This window comes from Rhinichthys klamathensis, unplaced genomic scaffold, assembly GCF_029890125.1.
Source record: "Rhinichthys klamathensis goyatoka isolate OS25496 unplaced genomic scaffold, OSU_Roscu_1.1 h1tg000466l_1, whole genome shotgun sequence".
NCBI classification, from domain to species: domain Eukaryota; kingdom Metazoa; phylum Chordata; class Actinopteri; order Cypriniformes; family Leuciscidae; genus Rhinichthys; species Rhinichthys klamathensis.
The window spans coordinates 239093-252783 of NW_026606955.1; the positions used below are offsets into that span (position 1 = coordinate 239093).

Here is a 13691-nt window from a genome sequence, read left to right on the forward strand (position 1 = left end):
CACTTTTAGACTTATTCATACTATTAAAGCAATTGATTACAAGGAGGCCGTTTGATGGCAAAAAGTCACATTTAGGTTGGTTTTAAAGCAGGAAGAATGGACTATTATATTCTGTATAATGGACCTCTGGGCTTCCTTTGAAAGCCATTTCACTGGCTGAAACAGCATAGAGCTTCGAAAGCTTAAGAGAAGGAATCATTTGCATAATGCACACCTGCAGATCTTTTTTAATGTGTTTCAAAGTGCTTACTACCCCCAAAAAACTCAACTTTTAAATGAAAAGGGGCTTTCCAAATAACTTTACATGAAAGTTTTTCTCAAAGCTTACGTGATTGCACCCAATTATTTATTAATAAGGCTCTTTCACAGCAACGCTCTAACTGTGAATGGGAGTTTTGGGTTCCTGTCACATCTCATGATGATGGTGTTCACTACACAGACACTCCACTGTCCTTGAAGTTCTGAAAAACACAGAATAAATTATTTTCAGGCCACTCAAAAGGATTGTATCTCAAAGACTGTGAGAGAAAGAGACAGATCTATCATAATGAGATGTCCCTCCATACAGTCGATTAAAGGCAAGAAAATTGTATTCTTACTGTCTTTTTAAAAGCTCTTTCAGAAACATGATGGATACTTGCTAGTAGAAGCTTAATGAAATAAGCCAATTCAATTTATTTTACGTCACTGAATCCTGTTATTGCTCAGCGAGGTACGTGTTATTTGTCCAGTGTGATCTTGCTTCTTGCCAGGCTTCTTGATTAGTGATGAAGTCCAATTCATTTACGTGAATTGTTAATTTGTTTCAAAGTACTGGATCAAATTAACGATTAATTATTTTGTCATCACTATATTACACCAACATATGGTGTGGCATATTTTGCAAAGATTTTTTTTTATAATTATGTTATTGTTTACTGTTTTATCGGAACCTTCATCGCTGTTTCTGGACAGCACTATGGACTGTATAAACTCTTTATCTGTTTTATCGGAACTTTCATCACTGTTTCTAGACAGCACAGATACCTGTATGAACAATGGATTTTTACCTTCGACCCTGTCAAATCTTCATTTGCCTCCGTCACCACCCCGTTCAGCCAGTCCTCCAGCTCCACCTCTGCTTGAGGTTTGCAGCGCTTCACCATCTGTAATGCCAAGCAGTCACGTCGAGGATCAGGTCCTTTAACCACCATCAGCGCCTGAGCGGATAGATCCAGTGGCTCCGCCTCCGGCTTCAGATCATCTCAGCTGCGCCTTGACTCCTCCCACCTTCGACTCCACGAGACACCCTTAGCCTTTCGACTCTACCGGGTTCCCTCGTCCCACCGGCTCCCTCTCGGTCAGTCGTCACACCACCTCAGCCACGGACTTCTGCTTCGTTCCGTTCCTCCACCCCTACGGCTGCAGCGGGCTCCTCCTTCCCTTCGGGTCCTCCATCACACCGGCATCGCCTCAGTCCTCTGGCAGTCTGGCTACACCTCAGACGCTCGTAGCCGTGGCATCGCCTAGGCCACCTGCGCCCTGGGATCCATCGGCTTCGCCTCCGTCGATCGTCCCCCAGTTGACGTCAGCCATCATTCCAACTTGGCTCCTCCCTCCCTCGACTCCGCCGTGGGCTGTCGTCTCTGGGCTCTGGGTCTGTGCCATCGGACGCCCTTCATCATCGCCGCCGGGGTCTCGTCGTCCGTATTGCACTATCCCCTCATCATCTCCTGTCATCACCTCTGCCACCGCCAAAGCCGGCGTTCTGTCACAGTAATCTGGAGTTATTCATCTTTAGTTTCACTTTCATGGACTTTCAGTTTGTTTTTATTCATCACATGTGTTCCTTTGTTCGATTTTCCCGCCACTCATCAGTTGTCATGGACACTCAACAGATCATCACACCTGTTTGTCATCTCCTCTTTATCACTGTGTATTTAAGTTCCTTACCTTCAGTCTGTGTTTGTCGGTTGTTGTTTGTGTGTCTGTGTTACACGCTGTTACTTTCTCTTCGTCGTTGTGGATTACCTGAGTTTGTTTTCATTAAAGAACCTTTTAGTTTTTTTTTCCTTCATCTTCTTCAACTGGTGACACAAACATAGCAAAATACATACTAATGTGTAGGATTTAACATGCTTACATTTACAGCAAGTTCTCTGGTAGCAAAGCAAGTACCCTATCTATACCTTTCAAGCTTTGGCACACAAATTAGAGATGCTAAAATGCGCATATTAATCAAAGACTGCATCGGAAACCCAACTTTACAACTTTTTGAAAAGTCCAATTTTTGTTCAGACAAATCATATATAATATACATAATCACTAGGCTGAATGTTATAGGCATGTGATGTTTATCATTTTATATATATAAAAAAAGTTGTCAAAAGTTTTAATAGTCATTTTACAGTTTAGGATGTCACCATAGAGATTGGTGTTGTTTCAAAAGAACGTTGCTACCTAAACAACGGTATTATATTCAAATATCAGAGTTTTCCAAAACGATTTCAACTGCTTTTTCGACGGTTTGTAGTTTGCTGGTATGACTTTATGCTTTTACATGCATTTTTGTATTTTGGCAGGACTTTTCAAAATAATCATTCCTAAAAACCAGCATCATGGTATCATGACACAGTAGGCAATATAAAGAGAATAGTCATCAGGAAATGTCTATCCACCTTTTTAAAATGAGACTGTCACAGTTAGAAGTGCTATGGAAAGGGCATAAAAAAAGTGTTGATCTTTCTTGTAACATTGCACTGATTTGTTCTTTTCGCACAAGTCAACCAAACCTTGATTTTGCAGTGGTGGGTTTTAATTCAAAGTATCGAAGCGAGGTTGAACCCTTGAGCAGATTAAAGAGGAGGAACGGCCTGCCAGAGAGTCGTCTGTCCTCTCTGAGCTGCTTGAGCTTGGGATGGATTGTGCTGAGACTAACCCAAAGTCCTACCCAAACCTCAAGCCTCAGCACTTAATCTCCACAATTGGAAACAGCTGGCAGTGTTCAGGTCCTCATCCGGCCCAGCACATCATGGGATGGCTTGATCTCGACCCAGAATTGTCTGAGCCATTTATACAAAACAGAAAAACAACATAGGATATACTATATTGTGATATAAAATGATATATATATATATATATATATGTATATTATGTAGACAGTTGTGCTCCAAACTTTACTTATACCAATTTGAACAAAAAAAAGAGGGATCATACAAAATGCATGTTATTTTTTTTTATTTAGTACTGTCCTGAATAAGATATTTTACATAAAATATGTTTAAAAATAGTCCACAGGACAAAAAAAAAGCTGAATTTATAAAAAATTTCAAAAGTTGATGTAAGTTGACCCTTGATTCGTAATACTGTGTCGTTACCAGGAGGATCCACGACTGTTTTTTTTTTTTTATTTAGTTTTTTTTTTTATGGTTGTTATTGAGTCTCTTGTTTGTCCTGAGCAGTTAAACTGCCCAATGTTCTTCAGAAAAATCCTTTTCCAGCATTTGTTGCATATTGAAGCCTTTTCTAGCAGTGACTGAATTATTTTGGGATCCATATTTTCACCCTGAGGACAATTGAAGACTCAAAACACAACTATTGAAAAAGGTTCAGAAATTCACTGATGCTCCAATAGCATTAGGAGCTGGGGGGTGAAAACTTTTGAACAGTATGAAGATGTCCTATTTTTTCTCTTATTTTTCTTATATTCTTATTTTTATATCTTTTTTTTTATTTTTTAGTACTGCCCTTCGGAAGCAACAGAAGATACGGGAAGACAAATTAAATACAATTTACCTTGATCTTCGAATTCAGTAAGTTTTCACCCCCTGGCTCTTGATGCATCGTGTTCTATTCTGGAGCATCAGTGAATGTTTGAACCTTTTTTTTTTTCATGGGTTTGATTTCTAGGGAGCACACTTAAAAAAAAAAGTAACAAAGCATCTGCCAAATGTGTAAATGCTGCTGGCTAAATAATCTCAGAAAATACTACATTATGCTTTTATTGATTTTCTCTAGAGGGCCTGGGTTTTCATTTGGCTGACTTGACTAACATAATATGTAAGAACAAAATAACAGCTTTCTTAAGAGTAATGGTCTTGAACTGATCTCTGTATTTTAATAGATTTATCATCTTTTGCTTTTCTCTTGAGATGGCATGTTCCTAAAAGACGTTGCGTGTCCACAATGGCCCGTTCCTGTTCATCATAGTTCACAGATAACCCTGACCCTCAATAAATGCATCTCTCCCCTATTGAGTGTCAATTGTCTGACTAGAAAAAGGCAGGTGGTTTGTGATCGATAGCAGAAGTGGGAAATCAGCGCTGCATGTTTGAGCTGCATCTGGGGAAGTTGCAGTGACATTGATGGAGAGCATTTGCTTTTTTAGCCACTCTAATGACTTACATTGCTTCCCTTCAGCTCTAGCTGGTGGTTCATATCTGGCGCTGAGGTAATGTGGAGAAATCTTCTGAAAGCGAGCTTTGATCCACTGTGAGGTTTGAAAGAGAGTTTGACATTCATTCATGTTGTCTTTAAAGGGCAGGGATGAATCCCTTTCAGTCATGGCCTCTTTTGTCTTTCTACTGCAGTTCAGAACATTCATGTCAATACAATATTTTATACTGGGTGAGAAAACTGCTGTGAAATGAACAAATAAATCTGACCTATACTGTATGTCTAAAACTTTTATTTTATTTTATTTTGTTTTATTTATTTTTTTATTTTGTTTTATTTTTATTGTTTTATTTAATTTTTTTGATTTGATTTTATATATATATATATATATATATATATATATATATATATATATATATATATATATATATATATATATATATATATATATATATTTGTATTATTTGATTTGATTTGATTTATTTGATTTATTTTTCATTTTTTATTCTATTTAAAAAAATATATTATTATTATATTATTATTTCTATATTATTATTATTTTTGTTTGCTTAAAACATTGACTGCATAACCAGCTACAACATGAAACTGAGCAGGGATAAATGCATGGAAATCTGTCCTAACCATCTTTGACATTAATATATATATTTTAATCATATATATATATATATATATATACACTGTATATACACTGTATATACTGTATATATATATATATATATATTTTTTTTTTTCTTTTTCATTTTATTAATTGCTGAAGTTTAAAAACTTGACTTCATCCCAACCATCTTTGAAAGTGATTATACATAATTATTTGCTTGTTTATATTTTTACAAACAGAACATCAGAACAGACAGAACATCAGCATTGCTTGAGACTAAATCTGTCTCTTCAGTATCTTTACTGGAAATATCCTTGATTGATCACTTCGTGGAAAGGCATCTTAAAGTCATATGAAGCAAACAAGTTCTCAGTGGTGGAATCAAATCTGCAAACTATTAATCTCAAATTTAGTTCCCATATAGATAACGGACTCCTATAGTAGTCATAAATTAATAAGAACAAGAACAGAACAGCTGCAGCACTATACGGCCTTCATGTCCTCAGCTGTATGTGTGTCAGGAGATTTCTCATACAGATTCCTCACCACTAGTGTTAATGCCAATCACTGAGCGTCAGGCTTATGTCAGGATTATTGACGATGTCAATCAAGATTGACAGTAATCCAGATGCGCTGAAACGCTTCCCCTCTGTAAAACGTGCACATGCATTGTGTATAAAGGGCGACGGCATGCTGATATAGTCCGCTCACCATTGTCACGTGCAGGAATATTAGTTTGGTGCATCTAAAAACCATTTCAAGCAGGAGTCTATGGCTCTTGGCTCTTCAATTGAATGACCTCTGCTCCCTACACTTCAATAAAACTGTCATCTCACTAATAACACAACGTAAATGTAAACTAAAGGGATATCAATATCATTGTTCTCATTTATCACAACCAAATCAATTACCATTTCTTTCATTTCAGCATTAGTTTTACCATTAGTCCAGGGCTTGAAGTGGCCACAGGAAGGACATTTTCACAAGCGCGTTTGCCACTTTCTGAGTCACCTGACCCTTTGTAAGCAACCGTAACCTTTAATATGAATATATAGGTTTCATTTGAACATTGACATTGGAATGTTTTAAGGGGTCTTCCTGCAAACAAACCTCCCAGGTCATCTATGCCTTTCAGAGTTTTCTATAACTGCTGAATTTATCATGTAAAGATGTTTGAAAAGCTACATTTAAAACATTTACCCAAAGATGTAAATTATCTTCATTTATCATCATTATCATTGACTTGCATGGAACACAAAATGAGAAATTGATGCTGTTGCGGTTATGATTATATATCGCTTCTGCCACATATAGAATTGCATTGATCTGATGCATCATGTTGATGTGAATGGACAGAACTCAAAGTCTGAAAGCACATCATTTTATTCCAACTCAACCTGTAACACGGCATCAGTAGACTTTTTTAAAAAAAAATGTAATGTTCTCACTCCAAGCTGAACTTAAAAGTTGGCAGTCCGACACACTTAGATTCCACACATTTAAATTAGTTTGGCCAATCTATAGGCTATAAATGGCCTATAATGTAGAAATAGATTTCACATCTGGAAAAGAGACATACTCACGTTTTTCGTTTTCTCTGAATCACACATACCCACATTTGAGAAATGATTCAAATCTAACGGTTTCTACGCAACATTTTATAAATGAGGCCCCAGGAACATAATTAAGCAAGCAAAGTCACATTTGATGTTGATGCACTGAGAACAGAAACTTTGCCTCTGACTTGATTTGACAATTCTAATATTTCCCTTTACTTTTTGAACTCACAAACTTTTTGGCCACGACTGCATTCCTGTGTTGAGTTACTGACAGCGCAACACCTTAGATGTCTCGCAGACTTAACGTGGATCCTGTGTGTTCATGCTGAAGGCCTCTTTGAAGCACAGAGCTCTCACGGCTTTGATCCTTCCCTTATATTTGCATCCCCCATTCCTTCCACGCAAGAGAGACTATTGTGGAGAAGAATGTGGTTAAATTACACTCTCCTTAAAGTGCAAATCAATGCTAATTGAGAGGAATCAGACCGCCTACTTGCGTCTATTCTCATTAGTCTCCCCAGTTCTCTTGACATGACACACCAGGCAGAAACTAAACTACTTTCCTGAAGTGTGCAAGTGGGGGCTTTTAGAACTCTCAGCCAAGGCTTTGGGGGAAATCATCGAATAGCAGCTTCTAGGGTTCAGCTACACTAAAGGGGCGGCAGTGGCTCAGTGGTTCATGTAGGTTGTCTACAAACCGGAAGGTTGGAGGTTCAATCCCCAGTTCCACCTGACCAAGTGTCGAGGTGTCCATGAGCAAGACACCTAACCCCAGCTGCTCCCGACGAGCTGGATGGTGCCATCGGTGTATGAATGAATGGGTGAATGTGAGGGAAAATGTAAAGCACTTTGTTGGCCATTGGGTCTGTGAAAGCGCTATATAAATGCAGTCCATTTAATTGAATGATGGCTAAATGGAAAATATTTGTGCTTTCTCACAATTTTTTCCCCCTTTGATTTCCAAAAATAAGTTTTTATTTAATCAGAGATTAAGATCCATTGTTCAGACATGTAAATATCCTTGGTAGATTTGATAAGTTGCACTGGGAGTTTGGTTTGGGCTTTCCAAAAATTCATGAATACATTTCTTACCCAATAATTTAAGTTAGCAAAATGTATTTTTCCCACAAATTCTGCGGTGTTTGTTTCCAGTGCTTATGCATAAGTGAAAAAAAAATATATGCTGGGTATAAGAAATCACGAAAGACACCTTAATTGATAGATCTGTTTTTGTTCTTTTTTTTTTCAAGGTTAGAAATTCATTCATTCAAATCTAATAGAAATGTCATTAAGAACACTAAATCGGCTCAGAAATTTATTTATTAAGGATAATTTGGTCAATTAATATTTATTTTGCTTGATATTACAATTAAAAGATTTTGAAAATAATATTTATTTTTTGGCAATTTGGCTGACCTTCACACATCTTTATTCTGTATGGGCGAATCTCATGAAAACAGGTCACATTTCACCCTAAAATCAATTAAAGATAATCTTTTTGTGTCTTCGTTATCACGAAAAGGATGTCAATGCAACTTGTAATATTGCTAAAACATGAAAGACAAATGGATGAAGGGCAAATATGTACCTCACAATACCATTTCATTATTCTCCTGTGCACAGTTGTACAAAGCTCAGAGATAATATATATGTGGGTTTTAAGCCAACAGGCACGTGGGTTCTGTCCAGCAATATAGGATTTAGAGGATTTCAATCTCATGCATTTGTCAATCATTTATCATAAGCCAAATCTATCTCTCGTCCCTCCCTGGATAAATTAAAAGTTAAATGAAAGGATGCTACATTATTTAAGAAACAAAGAAAACTGGCATCTTCCTCGACTTGTAATTAAACAATTATTTCAGCTTGGCATGGAATATGTGTCTTCATGCATATGCCTATTTGTCATTTTCTTGTCTTAGGTATATTAGAAGGCTGTCTTACAGACAGAGGGAGATGGAAAGGGCTGATTTCATTAGGTTTTGATCCAGTGACTATCTAATTTGATTGCATTTTTCAGCACCAGCAAGCAGAGATTATTGGGTGTTAGTGTTGTTGTGAGAAAAAAAAATGCAGTCAAGGTTGGCTCATGTCAGATGTGTAAAATGCATCTGGCACAAACCTTGACAGAATCTCCAACCTAACATCAGTGATTGAACCAAAATACATATTTTTGTTATGTCGAGAGTATATATGTTGACGTGGGCTGAAAGGCTGTGTGATGTGCTCTGTTTACTTCTTTTATTTATTTTGGGCTTCTTGCTTTTTAGAAATGTGTTTTAGTCCGATGTCAAATTTATACAAAAAGGGAACAGGTTTTACCAACATGAATCTTCTTTATGATTTAAAAAAAAATGATTTATGCAACGCTTTACACAAACAGAGTATACGGAAGCTTAGAATCATAATATTGTAAAAACAATATATTATGTATTAGTTAAAACAGTTTAACTACACTGTATATCTCAACCTCTTAACATTTAATCTTGTTAATTGAATAGATTTCATTTATAGTGTATTGCTAAACTTAATACAAATCTTTAATTTACAAACAGAAAATTATATCTTGTGGTGTCCCACATGGCTTGATTCTGGGCCCGTTATGTATTTTTCTTGTTTAATTTACTGCTTTGCAAGAGACTGTATGTAAGGGTTTAGCCATAGCCGAGGAAAACCGAATAAGATACATGATTGAAAAGAAAGGTTACGACAGAACCAACACAACAACATCATCAACCTATGTGTGCGCAAACTGCACTAAAGACACACACAAATCAGACTATTTAACCACAGTGGTCGCTGCTGTAAATGATGACTATCCCCGGTCACATCCATTGTCGTCTTTGACAGACGGAGCTGAAGAAAGAAGGCTTTCACTTTCCAGTGTAATTAACTGACATGCCATTTGTCATTGTTATGCAGATGATGTGCTACTCTATTTTTCTTTTTTCACTTGCATTTATGTGCATACAGTATATAGCGATTTGTAACCAATTTGCAATGTATAAGAATATGTAAATTATATTTTTATATCCATAAAGTGTATCATTATTATGAGTAGTAGAAAAGGTCATGTGTTTACATTTTATCCCATTTTAAAATTGTGAAATTTGCTCATTGTACCTAAGTTTAGTAGACATCTCTGTAAATAACGATTAAGCTTTAATTTCCCCCTAAAGAGTTGCAGTTCTCTGTGTGTGTTTGCCCTTCTTCTCCCCTCTAATGAGCCGACACATTCCGATTAAAGACTTGTGACAGAAAAAGTGGAGTGAGGGTTGTTAAAAAGTCAGTGCCTTCGGCTAAATCTTTATGGTAGATTCATATGGGTACTTTGACTTGTGAGTCTCTCTATGAGACAATAAAGCTGAAGAGCGTAAGGCGTAGAGACCTCTGAAGCCCGCCAACCGGAAACCATATGTGATCAAAGAGATCTTCCCAAAGCTACTTACCATTAAGAGGGCTTAAAGGGGTCATTTGTATGTGAGCTTCTGCCACTCTGAGTCACCTGACCCTTTGTAAGGAACTGTAACCATTCACATGTAGGTGCAGGTTTCGTTTGAACATTGATGGGGACATTTTTAAAGGGTCTTACTGAAAACAAACCTACCAGGACATCTATGCCTAATAAATCATATTTTTCTATAACAGCTCAGGAAGTCTTGAATCAGATACAGCTGTCAGTCCACTCGGCTTAAGAGGATTGCCTGTGAAAAAGTGTCAACTCCCTATACACATGTATAATTATCTTAAAACAATTTTTTTGAAGTATGACAAATTAGACTGGACGTAACAGAAAAGACTTTGATTTTTACATTTAACATGCACATTTTAATACAACTCTTTTTCTAATTAAAAAATCTGAATAACTATATTTTTAGATAATAAGTGTACTTTTCTCAGTAAAATATTTAAAATGATTATGATTGTACCAGAATATGACATTCACAGATGTCTCATTGTAAAATCACATGGTTATCTTTTATTTAAATAATGTTTTGTGTTACTGTATATTTGTTTAGTTAATGTTTATTGAATTATTTTACTCTGTTGATTTGTGGTTCATGGAAAGGCCAATTTTATGACCTGTTTTACCATTTGTCAGAGCATTTCAAATATTTTTGTAGTTCAAGTACATTATATATTAACAATGAATATGGCTATGAAATGTAAACATATACAGGTCCTACAATGCATAATACCTGAAACATCACTCTATTTTTTGTGTATTACACGAATTGAAGCAGTATCATGAACATTTGTTTTACGTTCATACCGACACAGACGGAATGGTTTCATTTTTTTATTTTATTTTACACAACATAAGAACACAGCAGATGTTGTCTTTCTGTACATGGATTTTTTTTTGTGCCTTCAAACAAAGGCAAAATGTCACTGAAAAGAAAAAGCTTTGATTTTTTTAAAAATATCAATTTAATAACAGGTCCCAGTATCAAGTCCTTATATAGTTTTTTTTTTCTTTTCTTATAAGAGTTTCTCTATAATATGCAGGAAATGTCATTTCCTTGAATAGAAAGGCTTTTTTGTGAAATCTCTTATGTTTCCTTCTATAGTGTAACTGACACAAAGCTTGTATCCAGTAGGAGCCCTCTGGTAAGAGGACACAGGAAGGCACCGATGCTTTCCTCTTACCGTGAAGCTCACCGTGTTCAGTGAAGATGGAGGCGTGTCTCTCTTGGGTGATGGATCCGGCTATGAGCGGCTAGCACCTCCCTCAAAGCAAATATCCACAGTAATCCATGGGTTCCCAGAAAACATTAATAAAAAGACAGCAGAAAATATGATTTGCGGATGGAAACTAAAGAAATGGTGCAAAACGTGCACATTCATACGATCACACACATTTATATACTTTGAGAGCCTATACACACACACACGCACACACACGTACACAATGAGATGCAGGCACTCCAGCAGTCGTACATTCACACGGTGCTCTCTAAAATCCACTCTGAACTGGAAAACGCAGTTTTCTCGCTGTCTAGATTCGAGTTTGCCATTTGGACTAGCATCCCGTTTACAGACATACTCCGCTTGCAAAACACGTTCCCCAGCTTCTGCGAGCCAATGTAGCAGTGGTGTTTCGACAGGTTCTCGTTCAAAGAGTACCTGCGTTTAGCCCGCACTCCTTCAACGGGCAGTGTCATATACTTGGACGAAGTAGGACGCGCCCTCCTTAAAATCGGAGTGTCATTAAAGCGGGATGGGGGCGGGGGGGTTGGGACCGTCTGCTGAAGGGCAGTGGAGTTGTTTCGGTTGGTGTTTTGCGTCTCTGCGTTGGGGAGCGCCTCCACTTTGGGCTCGGTGGCACCGGCCGCGGGGACGGGCTTTGGCGCTGGTTTGCGCTTTGGCTTTAATGACCCTGAAGAGCCGGGTGTCGTCCAGCTTTGGCATACCAGGGAAGTGGAGGTGGAGCAGTCTGGAATGGAGGTCTCTGAGGTTTGGGTTTGGGAATCTGGAGGTGGAGGAAGAGGCGCGGCGGAGCTCTTTTGGCATCCCTCGCCTGCCTCCAAGCTCAAAGCACCTTGTTTGGACGCAGACGGTGTGACGGTACAGCCCTGGGACTGCGCCCCGTTGGTTTGAGAGTGCACGTCGGTGACCGAGGTCCCCTTGGCGGAGTTGCCGCTGTTGCACACTTTGTAGCGGATCATGAGGATGATGATGAAGACGAGGACGGAGGCCACGATTATGCCCCCGATGATGATGATCATAGTGCCACCTAAGAACTGGGATTGCATGAAGTGGCAGCGTAGATACTCAGACTCGGTGGTGAACTGCACGCAGCCTACAACCCGCGTGGCCGTCAGAGAGGTCATGCCGTCGTCATAAATTGCAAGGACGCACAGGTCATACTGCGTCCCGGCAGCCAGGTTATTCACCAGGAAGTTTTTGCTCGTTGGGGGAATCATTCTGTTGGGTGAAGAAAAGAAGAGTGTTGGAATAAAACATGATAGGTTTCATTCATCATTCATTTATTAAACTGCTTTACATCTTCTGAACAACCTCAAGAGTGGTATCAGTTCATGCAAAATTTTAATTTCCATAATTTGTCAGCCCAGCAGTAGCCCTGAGAGAGTAATATCCTACATATATGGATAAGGGAAAAAGAAAGTTTTATGTACTGTGACTTTTTCAAAATTTTTACACCATTTGGCTTTTCTTGCAGAACTTTCTTTTTTGCAGACCTGCAGAGATAAATGCTTATTCAACTGATACAAAGTTTCATAAAAACAGCATATATTTATACTTTGTTTTATTGATCATGGCATGTTATTGCTTGTCCATTACCCATAATTACATTCTGTGTGTTGAGTCCCTTTTGTTTGTAATATTATACGCTGTGATGAGGGGGGCGTGGTTTTAGCGCCGTCTGTAGTGAGAGACAAGTCAGAGGGCGCGGCGGTGAGTAAGTGGGTCAAGTGCAAATGATAAACACCTGTGTCTGATTGCAGTGATTGGCGTGGGGAGACGGATAAAAGCCACAAAGTGAGAGAATGAGGAAAGAGAGGAGGACTGGCGACTCGTGCGTGAGCAGTGTTGAAACTGGGACAGCTGAAAGCAGCGTGGAAAGAGTTTAACTGAAGCTGTGGAGGACGTTGAAGCTGAACCAGCGTGGAAAGAGTTGTTATTGGAAATATTGTGTTGCTGTAGTACTACTACGGTGAATGCGCTGTGTGCGCACCATTTATTATTTTTGTTGAAAATAAAAACCGTACGAGTCCCAGTCTCGCCGACCCTGTCTCCTTCTTCCTCCATAAAGACGAACTTTATTACACTGGTGCCGAAAACCCGGGAAGAAGGAGATCGGCCGCCGCCATGCAGAACCCGTCAGGAACGCCGTTTGCGGACATCATTCAGTCACTCGCGGCTCTTCAAAGAGATCAACATCAGGCCCTGCTGAGCGTTAAGGAGGAGCATGAGCGGCGCTTTCAGGCGCTGCTCCAAGGTCAGCAGGAAGACCGTGAGTTGTTCCGGAGCTGTCTGGACCGGGAGACTCCGGCAAGCCCCCCCCCAGCAACAGACTCGGCCTCGCCGCTTACCTTATCGAAGATGGGTCCTACTGACGACCCGGAGGCGTTCTTGGACCTCTTCGAAAGGATGGCCGAGACCCGGGGCTGGCC

At 38.8% G+C, this 13691-nt stretch overlaps 1 protein-coding gene across 1 annotated transcript in view; it reads right to left on the reverse strand.

Moving 5' to 3' along the window:
- Positions 1-11484: 11484 nt before the first annotated feature.
- Positions 11485-13691, reverse strand: part of lrfn5a (leucine rich repeat and fibronectin type III domain containing 5a) — a 63408-nt gene continuing 61201 nt past the window's right edge. Inside the window, exon 3 of the mRNA XM_056236805.1 lies at positions 11485-12480. Within this exon, the coding sequence (XP_056092780.1) occupies positions 11496-12480 (985 nt within the window). The 3' untranslated portion in view covers positions 11485-11495. The remainder of the gene's footprint in view (positions 12481-13691) is intronic.